This window comes from Salvelinus sp. IW2-2015, linkage group LG4q.1:29 (genome assembly GCF_002910315.2).
Source record: "Salvelinus sp. IW2-2015 linkage group LG4q.1:29, ASM291031v2, whole genome shotgun sequence".
NCBI lineage: Eukaryota > Metazoa > Chordata > Actinopteri > Salmoniformes > Salmonidae > Salvelinus > Salvelinus sp. IW2-2015.
Window position 1 is genome coordinate 3968173 of NC_036842.1, and position 21693 is coordinate 3989865.

At 44.0% G+C, this 21693-nt stretch overlaps 1 protein-coding gene across 1 annotated transcript in view; it reads right to left on the bottom strand.

The window, feature by feature from the left end:
- The window catches only part of LOC139025179 (uncharacterized), a 64041-nt gene extending 51495 nt beyond the window's left edge, over positions 1-12546 (bottom strand). The window contains exons 1-2 of the mRNA XM_070440254.1: positions 12429-12546; positions 1018-1737 (exon numbers count right to left, since the gene is read on the bottom strand). Of these exons, the coding sequence (XP_070296355.1) occupies positions 1018-1737; positions 12429-12450 (742 nt within the window). The 5' untranslated portion in view covers positions 12451-12546. The remainder of the gene's footprint in view (positions 1-1017; positions 1738-12428) is intronic.
- Positions 12547-21693: the final 9147 nt, after the last annotated feature.

Here is a 21693-nt window from a genome sequence, read left to right on the forward strand (position 1 = left end):
CATATTACTTCAATTACTTCAACTAACCGGTGCCCCCGCACATTGACTCTGTACTGGTACAGAGCCTTGCTATTGTATATAGCCTTGCTATTGTTATTTTACTGCTGCTCTTTAATTATTTGTTACTTTTATTTCTTATTTTTTTAGGTATTTTTCTTAACTGCATTGTTGGTTAAGGGCTTGTAAGTAAGTATTTCACTAAGGTCTACACCTGTTGTGTAGGCCTTAGTGAAAAAGGTCTACACAACAGGTGTAGACCGTGTTACAATTACATTTGATTTGAAACAATACAACTTCAACTATCTTATTATTCATTTTTTTTGCCAATCAGAGTCAGTRCAGTATACTGTAAGTTGAATATCCTTCCCTATATGCATGCTGAAAGTCAGTAGTTAACTTGTTCTTTGAAAAATAGCATTGTATTTTTTCAAAAACAATTTTCAAACACTCCTTCATATCACTCAGAACAGGCCAGCAAAGGGTGCTTTACTATTTTTAGTAAATAGTGGTATCCAATTGGTAGTTTACAGTCTTGTCCCATCGCGGCAACTCCTRTACGGACTCGGGAGAGGCGAAAGTCGAGAGCCGTGCCTCCTCCGAAACACAACCCAGCCAAGCCACACTGCTTCTTGACACAATGCCCGCTTAACCCAGAAGCCAGCCTTCATCAATGTGTCGGAGGAAACACCGTACACCTGGTGACTGTGTCAGTGTGCATTGCGCCCGGCCCGCCACAGGAGTCGCTAGTGCGCGATGGGACAAGAACATCCCTGCCGGCCAAACCCTTCCTATCCCGGACGACGCTGGGCCAATTGTGCGCCGCCCCATGGGTCTCCCGGTCGTGGCCGGCTGCGACAGAACCTGGACTCAAACCAGGCTCTCTATTGGCACAGCTAGCACTGCGATGCAGTGTCTTAGACCACTGCGCCACTCGGGAGGCCCCCGGCTTATCATTATTGATGGACAACAGGTGCATGTTAGAGCCCTGGCTCTATGATGAGATGAAATCAGACTGACCAGGAACAGTAGCAAGGTTCCTTCTAGCCCCACCAGTTGAAGCTGTATCTGAAGATGCACCCTGATCAGTGGTGAATGTGTGTTCTTTGGAGACGTCTTCACAAGTGAGCGGAGGGGCGTTAGAGGTACTAGACCCCACATCCTGAGCTGACATAAGCTGCCCTTGGTGTGGTTCTTCTTCCTCACAGTGGGCCTGTGGGTCTCCATGTTCATTCCTATCGRGTGATCCTCCTCTGGGGATGGGAGGCAGCCCTTGGTCCCGTTGGGGCCTTGGACCAGGACCAGCCTGGCTGGATAAAGGTGAGAGAGGCTGGTCCTTCCTGGAGCCAGGCCGGCTGGATAGTGCCATGAGCAGGGGAGCGCTACAMACACGGTCCCCTGCCGGCCGCTGGCTCTGACTCCTGCCCAGCCTTGCCCCTGTCTTCTCCTTGATCTTCTTGGTCCCTATTTTCTCAGAATTCCCATTCTTGTCTCTCTTCCTGAGGAGGAAGCGGGGAAAGGTGCCCATGTGGGTGTAGTTGTCGCTGGAGCGGGCGGAGCTGAATGTGCATGGATGCATCATATCCATGTCGTCAACAAATGTCTCCACATCGATGGTGGAGGATACCACGTCCAGAGCCCCAGCCCCATCAGGCTCGGAGGAGGACGACTTGGAGTCGGATTTGTCAGACAATGAGCTGCGACGGAAGAAGTTAGGGAGAATCCCAAACCACTTTAAACCTGTTGAGGGAGACAAGACAGATAATGTCATACATTTACAGTAGTACCCTGGAATGCTCTTCAAATAAAATTCCACTCAAAAACATTTGGTATTTGTTTCATTAATCCATTGTTGATATAGTCCCAAAAATGTTTTGCATGTCAGCAATCGGTTCTTAATGTTTTAATCTCTTTTTTTATATAGTCTGTTGTCTCTGCTTTCCTCACATGATTGGTTTTATACACCGTTTAAGTGTTCTAGAATGTTGAGTATGTTCTAGAATGTTTGGAACGTGACCCCCTGGGCTGGGTTGTTGGAGTGCAAGAGGTGACTGCTGGCATGTATAGGTTTTTCATTTTCTTCAGAAACGTCAAGCTGTTCAAAGTTAACAGTATAACAAGGTCAGATTGACCATTGGTGGCAGAGCCGGAACAGCCTCTCTGGGTCCAGGGGAACAATACATAAACACTGGGCAGGAATGGAAACCGCCTGTCTGAGGTGTATGAGCTAACTCGTTCTTTTGAAACAATTATTTCAATTGAATATCGAGGATCGTGATGTGTTGCACTAGCAGCCTATTTAGTTGGTGTGGAGCARCAACATTTGAGACAGTAGATCAAATGCAAAATAGGTGGTAGGCTATTTAGTCTATTTACAGTGCAGATGATTCTGAAGACGTGTTTACAAAAATGTACAAACTCCAGATCCAAATGGCAACAATGACTTAATGGCCCAGTGCAGTCATTTGATTTGCCTTTGTTTTATATATATTTCCACACTATGAGGTTAGAATAATACTGTGAAATTGTCAAAATGATGATAATGCCCTTTTACTGTTCGAAATGACCGCCTAAAATTCCTGCCTGTTTTGGTTGGATGGAGTTTTGGCCTGCATGGTGACATCGCCAGGGAGTAAATTATTTATTGGACCAATAAGAAAGAGAGTTTCAAACCTCTCTGCCAATAACAGCTAGTTTTCAGTTTTCCCCTCCCCACTCAGACCACTCCCAAAAAACGGGGACCCCTTTTGTGATMGCAAATTCATAATCAAAACAACTCGAGCGAGATAAAAATAGCATCTTCACAGCAAATTCTCCAGTGTTAAATCAACACTGAAAAGTTGGGACCATATGCACACTGGAACCAGTGTTAAATTAACACACTGCTTAGTTAAGAGTCTATTGACGCACCCGTGCCTAAGTAACATAATTTTAAAAAACAAATCAAAATCCATCAGTTTAAACAAGAAATATCTGTTTCGCATGGGCTGCGTCTCCGTCCGCCTATATTGTCCGTCCGCAACTGCAGGAGAAAGTAGCAGAGCTATAGTGCTGTTTGTCAGACCAGGAGACATCGTGAAAATCTATCTTCYCACGAAAACGTCTGTAGCGTCCGAGCGGTTTGGCCTACTAACTAATATGACCACTCTAAGATGAGACTCTCTGTAGGAGGTGCGTGACTGGTTGCAGGGAAGTCAGGCGCAGGAGAGCATAACTGGGTAATAACCGGAGCAGTTTAATATGCAAAACCAACGGCACCCTGAACAACAAAATATGGGTACAAAATAACCCGTCGGGAACCAGTCAGTGCACAAACACTTTACAACAAACAATTTCACACATCGACATGGGGGGAACAGAGGGTTAAATACCAGGTGTGTGGGAAAAAGAGACAAAACAAATGGAAAATGAAAGGTGGATCGGCGATGGCTAGAAGACCGGTGACGTCGACCGCCGAACGCCGCCCGAACAAGGAGAGGAACCGACTTCGGCAGAAGTCGTGACAGTATCCCCCCCTTGACGCGCGGCTCCAGCTGCGCGCTGACACCGGCCTCGGGGATGACCCGGAAGGCGAGGTGCAGGGCGATCCGGACGGAGACAGTGGAACTCCCGCAGCATTGAAGGGTCCAACACGTCCTCCACCGGAACCCAGCATCTCTCCTACGGACCGTACCCCTCCCACTCCAGGAGGTACTGAAGGCCCCTCGCCCGACGCCTCGAATCCAGTATGGAGCGAATGGAATACGCTGGGGCCCCCTCGATGTCCAAAGGGGGCGGAGGAACCTCCCGAACCTCAGACTCCTGGAGAGGGCCAGCCACCACCGGCCTGAGGAGAGACACATGGAACGAGGGGTTAATACGGTAATCGGGGGGAAGCTGTAACCTGTAACTAACCTCGTTCAGTCTCCTCAGGACTTTAAATGGCCCCACAAACCGCAGCCCCAGCTTCCTGCAGGGAAGGCGGAGGGGCAGGAAGGAAGGCGGAGGGCCAGGTTTCGGGTCAAGAGCCAGACCCGGTCCCCGGTGCGAACACCGGGGCCTCACTGCGGTGATGGTCTGAGCTGGCTTTCTGGCGCAGCATGGCCCGCTGAAGGTGAACACCCGAGGTAAGACTGATCGAGACCCCCAGACCCTCGAAGTGAACTGGGGACCCCGATCAGACACTATATCCTCAGGCACCCCGTAGTGCTGGAAGACGTGTGTAAACAAGGCCTCCGCAGTCTGTAGGGCCGTAGGGAGACCGGGCAGAGGGAGGAGACGACAGGACTTGGAAAAACGGTCCACAACGACCAGGATCGTGGTGTTACCCTGTGAGGGAGGAAGATCGGTAAGGAAATCGACCGACAGGTGCGACAAAGGCCATTGTGGAACGGGTAAGGGGTGTAGCTTACCTCTGGGCAGGTGCCTAGGAGCCTTACACTGGGCGCACACCGAGCAGGAGGAAACATAAACCCTCATGTCCTTAGCTAAAGTGGGCCACAAGTACTTCCCACTAGGACAGCGCACCGTCCGACCGATCCCAGGATGACCAGAGGGTGACGTGTGGGCCCAAAAGATCAGCCGGTCACGGACAGCAGACGGAACGTTCAGACGCCCAGCGGGACACTGGAGGGTAGCGGGCTCTGCACGTAACGCCTGCTCAATGTCCGCGTCCAGGTCCCACACTACCGGCGCCCCCAGCCGGGACAGTGCGTCTGCCTTCACGTTCTGGGAAGCCTGGTCTGTAAGAAAGGGTGAAAACAAAACGGGTGAAAAACATGGCCTACCTTGCCTGGCGTGGGTTCAGTCTCCTCGCTGCCCGGATGTACTCCAGATTGCGGTGGTCAGTCCAGATGAGAAAAGGGTGTTTAGCCCTCTCAAGCCAATGTCTCCACGCCTTCAAAGCCTTGACGACAGCCAACAGCTCCCGGTCCCCCACGTCATAGTTTCGCTCCGCCGGGCTGAGCCTCTTCGAGAAGAAGGCACAGGGGCAGAGCTTCGGTGGCGTACCCGAGCGCTGAGAGAGCACGGCCTCGGACACGTCCACCTCCACTATGAACGCCAAAGAGGGATCCGGATGGGCCAGCACGGGAGCCGAGGTAAACAGAGCCCTCAGGTGACCAAAAAGCCTTGACGTACAGGTCATGCTCCAACAGTCGACTAAGCACCCTGCGCACCAGGGACACATGCACGGCGCGTGCAGCGGAGTATATCAGAATGTCATCAATATACACCACTACACCCTGCCCGTGCAGGTCCCTGAAAATCTAATCTACAAAGGCTTGGAAGACTGATGGAGCATTCATCAACCCATACGGCATGACGAGTTACTCATTATGCCCTGAGGTAGTACTGAACGCCATCTTCCACTCGTCTCCCTCCCGGATATGCACCAGGTTGTAAGCGCTCCTGAGATCTAGTTTGGTGAAGAAGCGCGCCCCGTGCATKGACTCAATCGCTGTGGCTATGAGCGGTAGCGGGTAACTGTACCTCACAGTGATCTGGTTTAGGCCTCGATAGTCAATACACGGGCGCCGACCTCCCTCCTCCTTCACAAAAAAGAAACTTGAGGAGGCAGGTGAAGTAGAGGCCCGAATGAACCCCTGACGCAGGGATTCGGAGACATATGTTTCCATAGCCACCGTCTCCGCCTGTGACAGGGGATACACGTGACTCTTGGGAAGTGCAGCGTCTACCAGAAGATTTATCGCACAATCCCGGAATATTCGGGGGGAATGCGCACGGTGGAGACCTGGTCTGGACTTTCCACCGTAATAGCACCAATGGAAACCGCTAAACACCTCCCCGAGCACTCTTGCGACCAGCCCGTGAGAGCCCTCCATTGCCATGAAACAGTGGGGTCATGACAAGCTAACCAGGGTAGGCCTAGCACCACGGGAAATGCAGGAGAGTCAATGACCCCCCTGCCTCACCATGCCCACAGGAGCGGTGGCCTCCCTAATCAACCCTGACCCTAATGGTCAACTGTCTAAGGCGTGAACTGGGAAGGGCATAGCCACTGGAACAATGGGGTTACCTAACCTATGGGCGAATGTGGATCTGTCTATAAAATTCCCAGCCGCGCCTGATTTGACGAGCGCCTTATGCTGGGAACGCGGGAAAAAAACTCAGGAAAAGTAACATACAAAAACATGTGTGCAACAGAGGGCTCTGGGTGAGAATGGTGCCTTCTCACCTGGGGTGACGCCAGAGTGCCCTGCCTGCTGCCTCGATCCCCAGAAGAACCAACCCAGCACCGACCGGCAGTGTGACCTCTGCGGCCACAGATGGTGCACGAGACGGAACCTCCTCCGGTCTCCCTGAGCGCAGCACCTCCCATCTCCATGGGCATCGGAGCGGTGGTGCCGGGGGATGGAACCGACCGACCCCGATCTGGACGCCCGCGGGTAGCCAGCAGGTTATCCAGCCAGATGGACAGGTCCACCAAAAGTCCATCGCGAACTCCTGGGTGCTCCTCGTCCCCTGCCTCAGATGGACAAGACGTTCACCCGCCGCTCTAACCTCGGGCGGGTGGTCGAAGACTGCCCGGAAGCGGCGGGTGAAATCCTCAAAATGGTCCAGCACCGCATCTCCTTCTCTCCACACGGCGTTGGCCCACTCCAGGGCTTTCCCCGAGAGGCACGAGACGAGAGCAGACACCTTCTCACGGCCCGAAGGGGCCGGGTGGACGGTTGCCAGGTAGAAATCCAGCTGCAACAGGAAACCCTGGCAGCGTGCAGCCGTCCCATCGTACTCCCGGGGAAGGGCGAGACGAATCACACTCCATATTTCGGGTGTGAAATTCTGTAGGAGGTGCGTGACTGGTTGCAGGTAAGTCAGGCGCAGGAGAGCAGAACTGGGTAATAACCGGAGCAGTTTAATATGCAAAACCAACGGCACCCAGAACAAAATATGGGTACAAAATAACCTGTTGCGAACCAGTCAGAGTGCACAAACAATTTACAACAAACAATTTCACACACAGACATGGGGAGAACAGAGGTGTGTGGGAAAGCAAGACAAAACAAATGGAAAATGAAAGGTGGATCGGCGATGGCTAGAAGACCGGTGACGTCGACCGCCGCCCGAACAAGGAAAGGAACCGACTTCGGCGGAAGTTGTGACACTCTCGTGAACACGATGGTGTTCTCCGTTTTGCTCTAAGACCCCAAAAGTGTAATGGGACTCCTCTGAAAGTACAGGTTGCCATTATTTTTTATGGAATATAGAGTCGTTTTGTGCAAAAAAAATAAAAGGGTTAAATGTGTCAAAAAACTAAGATATTTCACTTCAAAACCTTATCCTTATGATTTTTCTATACTGTCTTGTGCCATTTATTAATGTGTTATTCAAGTGTTTCTATGGGCTACAGAAGGTCCAACATTTTCTAATCAGATAATGGAATTATCCATGATATGAAAATGGGTCACGGAGAATCTCCAAACATTCCTGAAGAAAAAAAACATTTACAAAAAATATACACTACGTTCAAAGTTTGGGTCACTTAGAAATGTCCGTTTTAAAGAAAAGCACTTTGTTGTCCATTAAAATAACATCAAATGATCAGAAATACATATTGTATTACTTGTAAGTGTAACTTTTAATGGAATATCTACATAGCTTACAGAGCCATTATCAGCAACCATCATCCCTGTGTTCCAATGGCACACTGTGTTAGCTAATCCAAGTTTATCATTAAAAGGCTAATTGATCATTAGAAAACCCTTTTGCAATTATGTTAGCACAGCTGAAAACTGTTGTACTAATTAAAGAAGCAATAAAACCGGCCTTGTTTAGACTAGTTGAGTGTCTGGAGCATCAGTATTTGTGGGTTCGATTACAGGCCCATATGCTGATTGAGGCCCTTATTCCTGACGAATGGGTTTGTTTTTTAAGACTGTGTTTTTCTTTCTGCTTGCATTTCTTATTTATATYTTGATGTGTGTATTTTCTGTAATTTATGTATATCAGGGATCCTCTGTAAAAGAGACCTTGGTCTCCGTATGACTCCCTGATCAAATGAAGGTTAAATAAAATTWAAATAAATGTAAACTTCAATGGGGTAGGGACATCCCAAGGATTCCAGATAGCACATATCATTAGAGGCTGCTGCCTATATACATAGACTTCAAATCACTGGCCACTTTAATAATTGGAAAACTAGTCACTTTAATAATGTTTACATATTTTGCATTACTCATCTCATGTATATACTGTATTCTATCCTATTCTACTGTATTTTAGTCTATGCGGCTCTGACATTGCTCATCCAAATATTTAGATATTCTTAATTCCATTCCTTTACTTTAGATTGTGTGTATTGTTGTGAAATTGTTAGATATTACTTGTTAGATATTAGTGCACTGTTGGAGCTAGAAACACAAGCATTTCGCTACACCCRCAATAACATCTGCTAAACACGTGTATGTGACAAATAAAATTGTATTTGAATAAAGTCGTGAATTTACCGGCGAGCCAGTTCACAATGGTGTGGTGACTAGAACAGTTTGACGTTTCAAACAGAGATAAACACTGCTAAGTAAATKACATGATTACCAGCAAGGTTAATAGAGTAAATGAAAAATAACCCGAAAATGAATCATGAAAAAACAATTCAGTAAAATAAAATAAAAGAATTAACAAACCTGTTTGAAAAACTAAAACTAAACGGAAACTATTATCTTTGACTCTGAAACGAACTCAAATAAAATAAATTATGTTCCGTTTTGTTTGTTTTTTTCCCCCWAAGCTTTGGGCAAAAGTTGAATACGTTTTTTAAAATTGTTGGTGGGGTTTCAAGCTACTGAATCTGGCAAGTAAATGCTGCCAGGAGATGGCTATGTTTCAAATAGGCCTACCCCATTCATAGACGCTAACTACTTTAGCGCCTATTGACGATAGTATCTTCTGACCGTGGTAGTTTTGTTAAGAGCCCTACGCTTGCTCTAAACATTAACGCGCATCACTTGCAGTATGTTTTTGGAAACCTTTTTTCTTACAAACCGCTGGAAATCAAGGGTTTTCGAGAGCTAAAATGGCCTAGCTTGTGTATCACTAGCCATTACTAGCTATCARGGAAAAATTATCTAGGTAGCAAAATGGATTCTTCTTACATGCACTACTAAAGTTAAAAAGCATTTAAATGGTGTAAACCCTTATACCTCATTGGCGTAAACATCGGCGAGCGAGAATTTCCTTCCACCAATTTAACCTAACCTTTGACATGACCCAAGACCTTGGCTACGTTCAGTTGCCAAACGTTCTCCAACGTTGCAGATAAAAATGCCATGATTAGAGCTGATGTGATTCCGTATTCTACATGTCAGAGGCAKGTTWKTTCTAYRTAGAAMWAACMTATCTGAACGTTCCAAAACATTGCATCCTGCTGAATGTGCCCCTTATGTATGAAAGTGACRTCTTTTCCAGGAAGTAGCCTTGTAGTTTTTGAACATTTGTAGGCTTATTGAATGGTTTTCAATGGGCAAAAACATAGCTCAATTTTCAGAGAAAAAACTTCATAAAAGGCATCAGGCAGTAAATTCMTCCACAACTTAATATAATTGTATATGTATCTTAAATGTCACTTGCACATCGTATTACTGGCCCCCGGTTGCGAGAATTGACATCCCAAAAAACACACAAAACAAAGACACTATACAACACAAMTGGCCCCCAGTCATTATTTTCATTACTGTCCCTGTAATGATTCTCGTCAGGTGCAGGAGAAGAGGACCAAAATGCAGCGTGGTAAGTGTTCGTCATATTTTAATAATAACCAAACATGACAAAATASAAAAATAACAAAGTGAAATATAACGAAAACCGAAACAGTCCTGAATAGTGACACAAACACAAAAACAGGAAACAAACACCCACAACCAAAATGGGGAAAACAGGCTACCTAAATATGATTCTCAATCAGAGACAACGATCGACAGCTGCCTCTGATAGGGAACCATATCAGGCCAGACATAGAAATATAACAACATAGAAAACAGAACATAGACTACCCACCCCAACTCACGCCCTGACCAACCTAACACAAAGACATAAAAAGAAACTAAGGTCAGAACGTGACAGTCCCGAACACTCAAATTAAAACTAAAACTAAATATTTAAAAAAACGAAATATAAAAATGTTTATACAACTAAATAAAAACTAGCAAATAAGATCCGACTGAAACTAAACTGAATTTCAAATAAAGATCGAAAAACTAATAGAAATAAAAACAAATATAAAAAACAAAACTATAATAACCTTGATTACCAGACTGACATTTGTTAATTGACATGAACAAAAGCATAATGTTTGAAGTGATTAGCAATAGGATTAGCCATAAGTTTGCAAGGGTAATTAACAATGTTTGTTGCACACAATTAGTCCGTTAGTGTGGGGGGAAATGGAGGGAAAACATCTCACTTGATGATAGGCACATCACATGATGACGCGGTGGTGATGGGGAATGTAGGCCTTGTTGTATTTCTTATTTAGCCTGCTTTTTAATACCTGTGATTTCAGAAAGTGAGGCTACAGTAGGCTCCTAAACTTTCAAAGTAATTGTTCTATACACTTACTCTAGACTCCCATGTGTGTTTCTGTATAAAGACCATTTACTGAGAGAACTCTGATTCAGACAGAACCACCAGAACTAAATATAATAAAATAGACTCTGAAGGGACAGTCAGCACTGTACTGGATAGGAGAATGAAACAGAAACTACATGTTTTGTCTTTACTTCATCCTCAAAGAGGCAGTGGCCACTATTACGTTCCCCAGTAAGAAACCCAAAAATTGTCGCAAAAACAGAAGGGGAACTAAAAAAAAGAGTCACTGACAACAACCAAAACGAAACTGGTGGGGTTCTAGGAGGGGTTCTGAAMGACACTAATGGGGGTGTCCACTGAATGTTGACTAGCAACAACAACTGGGACATAAAAGACACCCACCACGAGCGCCCACTAAATTTGCCCAAGAAGAGACAAACAAAATACAAACCCACACCATACTTAAAGACCAAAACCAAAAAGTGGAGAAAATGAAAACAGGAAGATCAGATAAAGGATAGATTTTTTTTTWAATAAATCAAATAGTGAGAGCCAACTAAAGGTGTTAACCTTCCACATCTCTCAACACAACTGGAGCACTGGGCCAGCCGCTCTTAAATATCACCTGGGACAGCACAGGTGAAACACCTTCTGACTAATGAGAAACGAGGTGACACCAATCGGTGCGCCCAACGTGCTAACGTGCTAATGTCCAACCTCGAAATATAAACAGAAAAACCAAAGCCTGTAACACCACTAAAGGATACTTTTGCAGCTGTGACATCTTCCATATTATCGATCTACGCTGTAGAGTAAAGCACATTCAAAGGTTACAGTTAACCAATGACACTGAACTGTTTCCTGTGCGGGCTGCTGCTGCATCTTGGAAGTCCTGTGKTGTGTATGCGCACGCATGTGTGGTATTCTCACACTTCCTCCTCCTCTTCCCCTCAGTGAAGTACAAAAATAAACCTAATTTCTCCCTTAAACCAGGCTGAGGTCAGGACCTAAGACCAATAATAGCCTATCATATACATGTATATAGCGTATACATTCTAATACAATATAAACTGGGTGGTTCGAGCCCTGAATGCTGATTGGCTGTCAGCCGTGGTATATTTAAGCAATAAGGCCAGAGGGGGTGTGGTATATGGCCAATAGACCACGGCTAAGGACTGTTCTCATGCACGACGCAACGCGACGCAAGATGCCTTATTGCTACTATAAATTGGTTACCAACGTAGTTAGAGCAGTACAAATAAATATTTTGTCATACCCGTGGTATACGGTCTCATATACCACGGCTGTCAGCCAATCAGCTTACAACAGACCGTATACCACGGCTATGACAAAACATTTATTTGTACTGCTCTAACTGCTCTAACTACGTTGGTAACCAATTTATAATAGCAATAAGGCACCTCTGGGGTTTGTGGTATWTTGCCMATATACCACAGCCCCTCGGGCCTTATTGCTTTAGTATATGATGTCTATGGTGTTGTCATGTATGTACATGTACATGGTCTATAGTCATGACTCACGTTATTGCAATGGTGTAGGCTAGCAGCTGTAGCCCACCCTTCAACTAGATCAGAAGTGCATTATTTACCATGTCCCTCTTAATTTATTCATCAGAAAGAAGACCGTATCTAGGTCAGCCTAAAAAGATAGACTGTAGATATTTGTTTTGGTGTTGTACTGTCTAAAGCTTCATTTGCATGAGACCAGTGAGAGGAATGGCAGGTGTCTCAAACACAGATCTCTGCATACTACTGTCACTAGCATGACGTGATCGTAAGAGAGGTGCATTGAGTTAATGATTAACGTGAATCCTCAGCCTCTAACCACACACACACACACACACACACTGAAGTGGTACTCCACACACACCGTAGTAGGCTACTCACTCAGTTTCCGTTTTCCGCTCATGGTGAGGCTGTGGGGTCCAACTTCAGGCTTACTGACTAACTGACTGGGGAGGAAGAGAGCAGAGAGCTGCTCGATCTCTGGTGCCAAGTAGACTGTCTTTAAGAGCAGGAACTAACCACTCCTTTAACCAACCAACCTCTCCTCTATCTAGCCACAGTTCAGTTCAGTTCCGCTCCACAAGGCAGATGTGTAAATGTATGCACGCAGAAGAAGCTGCGTAGACAGGCCTCTGTGCTTCCTGTGTTAGCCAGTGGGGAGGTGAGAGTAGAGGAGCCTGTAGCATGTCACTGTATTGTGGCTATACAGAAGTAGTGCAGCGGTGTGTGTGCGCGTGTGGATGTGCGTGTGCCAATCTTAGGTGTTGACAACCGGCCCTACCTGCATGTAACAGACAGTGCCTGACAGAGGCTGATAGTTCTGCCTGCATGTGAGACCTTTTCCCACAGACTGAAGTTAATAATGAATGATTTCTTAATGAAACTGAAAGCCCCAGCTGCCTATCAGATCTCTGGTCTGTTGTTGTTGTTATTTTATCCTGGGAGTCTGGGACCACTAGTGAATTGTTGAGGGACCGTTTGTACATACGAGATGGCTACAGTATATCTGATTCTAGGCCCATCAATCTGACACTTACGAATACAGATTTCCATGCAGTGAAGATATACTATGAACAGTGAGTCCAATGATATGACGAAAGGCTTTCCCCACAGACTGTCTATGACAGTAAAAAGCATCAGCATAATAAAAACATTAAAGTATTTGTTTACGGAGTTTTCAATTTCCTCCATATGGAAATATGAAGCTATATATATATATATATGTCAAATAATGAGGAACATGTTGTGCATGTTTTTAAGAGCTGAAATGACACTTACTTTTAGAGCTGGGCGATATGGACAAACATCGATATCGCGGTAAATTTCCTGAATTGATGCGATAACGATAAGTTTATGACGTTAATGTGCACCACCGTTTTTTTATTATAATTTAAACTACTACTACTATTTTGATGGTTTTAGCCATCATTTATCCCATTAATTTAACAATCACCCATATTAGCAAATGGACTTCATTTCAAACTTCACATTTCTCTAGTATGGGCTACTTTGCATAATGATTGGCGGCCTGGTGGCGTTATCTGAGACAAGTGCAAAGTGCCTCGTCCTATAGGTTTGTGCCGAAATGTTTGGAGTTCAGTTTAGATAGCTTATAGCTACTTTACTTACATTCCAAGCTTGTTTACGTGGGTATCTATGTCAGCCAGGTGTACCTGCTTGTGTTCAACAATTCTGTTCGAGGTGTAGAAAGCTCTTTTATGGATCCGGTTTTTACTTGCAGTATTCTAAGTGAACACTAGAATGCAGCAGAGATACAGCATAAGTACAGAGCAAGGTCCTGTATTGAATTCATTCTCTGTGCTCCAGTCAACATCCACTCAAAACCATGCACCTTTGGACTGGTAGCCTGAATTGTTCCCCCACATAAACTCTGTCTCAGAGCGGTAACATCAAAGGTGCTATAAATCAACAGTAAGTTATTTAATGTAGCCTACAGATCACAGGAGGTTGGTGACACCTTAATTGGGGCGAACGGGCTCGTGGTAATGACTGGAGCGGGTTTAGTGGAACGGTATCAAATACATCAAAGACATGCTTTCCATGTGTTTGGTGTCATTCCATTTGCTCTGTTCTGGACATTATTGTGAGCCGTTCTCCCCTCAGCAGCCTTTTGAGAGCTGGGACACCCTTTCGATTTAAAAAAAAAATATTGTTCAAATTGTAGACTTTTAGTGACATACCATTGATGAAATATTCCTCATGTCATTTTAATGGGGAGCTAAAATGGCAGCCACAAAAAATGTAGTGTCATGTAAATGCTTCCTAATGCAGAAACCTCAATGTCAGAAGAAGAATATTTACATTTTTTACATTTAATAAGGATAGGATAAGAATAGGACCGTAATTGAGATTCTGTACCATCTTTATCACAGAAAACATGGGAATACAGCTAATTATAATGTACTGTATAATGAACAAAAATATAAACGCAACATGCAACAATTTCAAAAATGTTACTGAGTTACAGTTCATATAAGGAAATCAGTCAATTTAAATAAATTCATTAGGCCCTAATCTAGGAAATTCACATGACTGGGCAGGGACGCAGCCATGGGTGGGCCTGGGAAGGCAATAGGCCTACCCACTGGGGAGCCAGGCCCAGCCAATCAGAATGACTTTTCTCCACAAAAGGGCTTTATTACAGACAGAAATACTCCTGTCCGGGTGGCTGGTCTGAGACGATCCCTAAGGTGAAGAAGCGGAGGTCCTGGGCTGGCATGGTTACATGGTCTGCGGTTGTGAGGCCGGTTAGACGTACTGCCAAATTCTCTAAAACGACATTGGAGACAGCTTATGGTAAAGAAATTAACATTMAATTCTCTGGCAACAGCTCTGGTGGACATTCCTGCAGTCAGCATGCCAATTGCACAATCCCTCAACTTGAGACATCTGTGGCATTGTGTTGTGCGACACAACTGCACATTTTAGAGTGGCATTTTATTGCCCCCAGCACAAGGTGCACCTGTGTAATGATCATGCTGTTTAATCAGCCTCTTGATATACCACACCTGTCAGGTGGATGGATTATCTCGTCAAAGGAGAAATGCTCAGTAACAGGGGTGTAAACAAATTTGTGCACAAAATTTGAGAGAAATAAGCTTTTTGTGCGTATAGAACATTTCTGGTATCTTTTATTTCAGCTCATGAAACATGGGACCAACACTTTACATGATGCATTTATATTTTTGTTTCCGAAGATGAATCAGGCTCCCAACGAGTGCTTAGTTATTACCAGCGTATCAACTTAGAGTACATGCATGTTTAAACAAAGAACTACGGACAAATTGGTCATATGTGTGCATGTCAAATTAGGTGTTGTCAGAATTATAAACCGTCTTTAATTACATATGAGTACACAGTGAATGCCTTACTAACAACGTCCCAAATGGCATCCTATTCCCTATATAGTGCACTACTCTGGTCAAAAGTAGTGCACTATATAGGGAATAGGGTGCCATTTGGTACCGTGTTTAATGATGTTTCATGTTCAATGTTTAATGATGCATCACATGGATCTATAAATTATCATCGCATTCAGAAGGCCATATTGATCTGTGTTCGCCAACGTGAACATGATGTGAGGTTATTGTCGTTATGTGTGTGATTCAGTGAGGTGACGGGGAGATATGTGGGAGTGAGAATAGGGGCTCTGTGTGTGTGTGTGTGTGTGTGTGTGTGTGTGTGCGTGTTTGTGTTGTGTGTGTGTGTTGTGTGTGTGTGTGTGTGTGTGTGTGTGTGTGTGTGTGTGTGTGTGTGGTGTGTGGTGTGTGTGTGTGTGTGTGTGTGTGACCCAGGTTGTTCCCAGACAGCCAGACAGGGCCTGAGTGACGGCTCTATATCGGGCAGGGGTATCACTGTTCAGACACCGTTCTGTTCTGTCCTGTCTGCCTCCAACGCAGGAGCAGAAGATAGGAGGCAAGATGGCTGAAACACGCACACGCTCGCTCGCATGCACACACACACAGCTCCTGTGTGTCTAGGAGCAACCTGGGTCTGTGTGTGCATCTATTGCCTACCCCCCAGTACACTGGCAATGTATCAACAATGTATCAACCGTCAACAGGGTTGGGGAGTAACACATTACATGTAATCCGTTACATGTAAGGGATTTCAAAAAAACGGTAACTGTAATCCGTTACGTTACCAGCAAAAATAATGTAATCAGATTACTGATACTTTTGAAAAACTGGATGATTACTTCGAGGATTGCTTTTAAATTCTGAAAGGATGTTTGCGAAAAAAAATCGTTGACACTTCTCTATTTTCTCAATGACATTCAAATYASCATTGAAAAAAGGCGMARGTTTAAGTTTGTTYCACCTGAGTGAGTCTGATCATAAGTCAGAGACCACTATGATGTCAGAGACCACCACTATGATGTCAGAGACCACTATGATGACACACCAAATGTGTTTGATGGATCGCGGGAAAAGAGCAGGAATCGGCTTTTGTAGGCTACAGTCCAAGTTATGTCTTCCAATGGTGCGACTGCTGTCGGCATCCAAAGATTATCTAACTTTAATAAATGCTTGGAGGTAAGGATGACAGCAGTGGTGTAGTCTACGGCGATACGGATATCACTTATTATTGATATCTACATGGCACATTGATGTGAATCACACTGCTGCTCTCTCATTTAGCTATTTTCTCTTTACGGATTGTTCTTGTTGTGGACGGCAGTTCACAAATCTAAATGTTTATTTGAACCCAATAATGGTTGAATCCAAGAAGTTTAAGCTGCCTATCAATCATTGTTTTAGAAAACAGTGGACAGACAGTGAAAAATGCTCTCTTGCAGCAGCTGCATAGCGCGGATCCAAACCTGTGGAATAAAAGTGGGGCTTTTATTGCTCAATCTAATTCACGCTGATAAAGAAAGTTATCCATARACCTAATGGAMACATGCTCAAAGTTGCACACTTTTGATAGACTTAAAGGGGCAATCTGTAGTTGCTACATCCCTTTTTGGATTTATAAATTATATATATATATATACAGTATATATCCATTGATTCTTGAAGAATATAACATCTAAATGTGTAWCGATCGTCTGTGGTGGAAGAAGGATCGGACCAAAGCGCAGCGTGGTAAGTGTTCATGTCTTTTTAATAAACAAAACTGAACACTGGAACAAAACAATAAACAAAGTGAACAAACGAAACAGTACCGTGTGGCGACAAACACTGACACGGAAGACAAACACCCACAAACCAAAAGACAAAACAGGMTACCTAAATATGGTTCCCAATCAGAGACAATGACAAACACCTGCCTCTGATTGAGAACCATATCAGGCCAAACGACAAACCCAACATAGAAACACAAAACATAGATAACCCACCCAACTCACGCCCTGACCACACTAAAACAAAGAAAATACAAAAGAACTAAGGTCAGAACGTGACAAAATGCCTCACGAGCTTAGTTCAACTGTCACACTCCACGAGAACCCAAAATATAAGCTTGTTTTACCCCAATGTTTGTAAACAGTGTGAATGTAAACAAACACTGTTTAGCCTCATAACATGGTTAAAACAACAATTGTGATATCATGGATGGTCAGTCCTTGCATCCATAGCTCTGTCTATTAATCTGAGCGTGGTTACATTTCTCCAGGCCCATCCCTCAGCTTTTTACTAAAACAGAGACTGGGTTTTGTTATTGTTTAATCTGTGAATTTGCCCTTTAAACAGCTGCATATTATCAAGATATCAAAGTGTCACTAACAAAAAGATAAACAATAGGCCTATAGCAAATGTAGCATATGACATTCATTTTTCACATGTAAATAGCACTTTTCAGTAGTGCTCAAAGCATGCCATTCCATGAGCGCAGCATCTATTTTTCAACTCAAATCAATGAGCCCAATCAGTCCTCCATGACAACAAAATCATAAACAACAGAGTAGGGCTGGCTAGTAAATCCTTAGTTTTGGGGTTCTTCTCAGGTAAAACAATTTGGCTAAACTATACTTCCATATTTCCAAGTCCTATTCTTGAAGATCAAGGGGTGTAACATTTATTGGAATGACTGGAATTCTGATGGACTTTGGTTTTTAATGTAAAGATATAATTGAATCGTATTATTATATGTAGATAGAAAGTGATGGGTTCGAAGAAGCCTACATAACCAACCCATAAAGTAAAATGTAACATCCATATATGGCCARCTATGTAAACWTTAACATTGATTTATCCTGCAATAGATGTCGTTCAATTGGKAACATACATTCTTGTCTTCTTCTAATGCCTCTTCAGGGGAAAGTAATCTAAAAGTAACCGAATGTAATCAGATTATGTTACTGAGTTTGGGTAATCCAAACATTACGTTACTGAATACAATGTAACTGTAACAGATTACATTTAGAAAGTAACCTACCCAACCCTGACCATTAACCAAACACCAATGTGAGAACACACACACACTTTTTTTGCTCCAGTTTTATTTTTTTTGTTGGGGGTGGGGTTACAGGTACAATATCCATTTAAGTTAAAATGGACACATTTTCAAAGATCATAGTCCATTTCAGATAGTGTTAGATATTGTACTATATTTAGTAACTTACTTTGAAGACATGATGACTGTGTCTAAATAGGTGTTTGCGGTTTGGTAGTCTAAATGCAGTGTACTCGTCTTTAACGGCCATTTCCCAAAAGTCAGACTCTCACCACATGCAAACTCATTTCTCTCAGCTTCAGAAGCATCTGCGTTCATCAAATGTTGTGTAGTTATCCTTMGATATAYTCTCCAGACTTGCCTAGAGGGAATTGTTGATATGTTGTACAGTTTTTATTCTAGATAACATTTTGTTAGAAAAAAAAATGGCCAAAAATGAATTTTACTACAGTACCAGTCAGAGGTTTAGACACACCTACTCATTCCAGGGTTTTTCTTAATTTTTTACTATTTTCTACATTGTAGAAAGTAGTGAAGACAACAAAACTAGGAAATAACACATATGGAACCATGTAGTAACGAAAAAAGTGTTAAACAAATCAAAATATATTTGAAATGTGAGATTTTTCAAAGTAGCCACCCTTTGCCTTGATGACAGCTTTGCACAGTCTTGGCATTATGTCCCTTCTAGTCTATCAAAAGCTTTTTTCWGCATTGAGAGACAATACAGCCCAAGGAAATGTTGTTTCTGATGAAGCATCTAAGATACGTAACAGTCGAAGGACGTTATCCGAGGATAAATGTTTAACAAACCCACTTTGGTCCACGTGGACCAATTTGGGTAATTAAGTCTTGAAACTGGGTGACAGTTTAAAGACATGGTGTTTATTAAAGATAGGAGACAATATGGAGAACATTAGGTGGCAACCTTACCTTTTTTTAATGTAAGAGAAATTAGCGCTGTATTCACATCTTTCCCAAATGGACCTTCGTGAACTGCTGTGTTAGTCATTTCGAGCAATAGTGGACCTAATTGATTCAACATTTTTAACAGACCTCAGGAGGAATACGGTCCCATCCCGATGATTTGTCTTTATTCATGCTATGCAATGCCCTTTTTGACTTCACTGAGAGAGATTTGGGCTCCCAGCGAGGTGGCTTTTTCTGTTGAGAAGAGGAGTTAGGATTTAAGGACTTAATCTGGCTTGGTGTGGATTAACAATCAGAGGTGTACAGTTCTTTATAGAAGYGGGAGTCTTTGATCGATTCATTTGGGTTCTGATAGTAATTCCCGTTTCGGATTCAGTAGTTGCTAAATCAGCGAATTGATCAATGCTGTGTAGCTTGTTGGCCAGTAAACGACCAGGACAATGACCACAGAGGTAATGGTTGAGACTAACTCAATGGATGGCAAATTTTGCTCTCTGTCTTATCAATAAATGAAGTTCTGTCTTGACTTTGGAAAGAGTAAGACCTACCTGGTCTTAGAACGCTCATCTGACATCTTCTTACATTTGGATTTATTCAACCCAGACGCAAATGCAGTTGGATCATTTTTTGTTATGAAATCTTTGGTGGCATCCCATAGAATCCCAGGGTCATCCACTGATTTTTTTTATTGATCACACACACACATACCTGTCAACAACACCGCAGCTTTTTGAGATGCAGGCCTATTCTTGGAATCAACTGGTTTTATGAGGCTTTTTGCTTGTGTGTTTGTTTGTGCTTGCATGCGCACTGTGTTTGCGCGTGTGTGTGTGTGTGTGTGTGTGCGCGCGTGTGTGTGCATGCTGTCGTGCGTGAGTATGTGTGATATTCTCAATTCCTGTTTTTATTGGGTTTTCTAAGAGCTTGGTTGGCACACGGGTTGCTCTGACAGCCTGTGTGAAGGGTAATAACTAGTAACGTGACAACGGCTGTTGACGTACGAGCCCTCGACTCTCTATGAGCTTGGGCATCAATCACAGAACCAATGTGATAGAGACGAGAGGCGGGGGAGGAGAGGGGGAGGAGGTTGTAGGGGGAGGCGGGAGGCGGGAGAAGGAGGGAGGAGGAGAAGGAGAGGGGTGTGAGGAGGGGGAGGTTGTGAGACAGCACTGGGTTGTTATGAGGCTCAGGGCTGTCAGTGAGTTTGTACGAGAATATGGTTTCAGACCTGCACAAGCGCACGGCTTTCAGCGTCACTGAATACTGAAGTCTGATCCATCATCAGCCTTCGTCTATTTTCCTTCCTCAGATGGACAGTTAAGATCTATTAAATTCTATTATACGACTGCTATCTCCCTTAAGTTTTGGTTAGTCATCCAGCGAGAAGCTTTCCTAACATTGTGTCACCTCATCAGTTCCAGGGCTGTCTGATCTGTGATGTTGCTGCACAGTGCTCCCTTCCTGCTTCTAGTTGGTTAATGAATCTAAGACGTCGCTAGTGTCACCTTGGACTGTGTGTGTACCCACCTTTCCTTTCCTGTGTATGTGTGTGTGTGTGTGTGTGTACCCACATGTTCTCATAGGGCTGTTGACAGCCATCTCTCTGTGTGTGTTGGTCTAATTTCACCCAGACCACAACAAGATGTCAATGATTCATAGTTCTCTCTCTCTCTCTCTCTCCTCATCTCTCTCCGATCTTGAACGTGCTCGCTCTCCCTCTCTACCTCCCTCTCCTCTCTCTTTCACCACCTCCATCTCTCCTCCCTTCCTTGTCTCATTTTGTGAGATGAAATAGGTCCCCCTCAATGCCACATCGATGTACGGCCAGCAGTACAGACATAGGGAGATGAAGACAGATATAGAGAAACTCACGGAAATACTGACCTCGCTTTCCTCACCTGCAATATTACAGTCTGTAAACCTTGAGATACATATAATTTAGTTCATGTAAAATGAAGACGTATTATTAATTGACCCCGTGGGTTATAGATGAATTGCACTCATTGTGTTGAAAATTAGATCATCCACACAGAAAACTTCTCTTTCCATTTCTCTCTCTCTCTCTCTCTTTCTCGCACTCTCTCTTTCTCTCTACTCAACATGGCCTTCTTCCTCCTCCTGTATTGCACACCTCCCCACTCTGCTGCCTTAGAGGAAAGAGTGGGACAAAGAGAGCGAGAGAGAGAGAGRGGGGGGAGTGACAGGCGAAGGGATGAGAAAAAAGAGGAGTATAGCTGCTCACCGACCGTCAAATAAACAGAGATGTCTGGGGAAGGGAGACCTGATCATCTATTCTCTA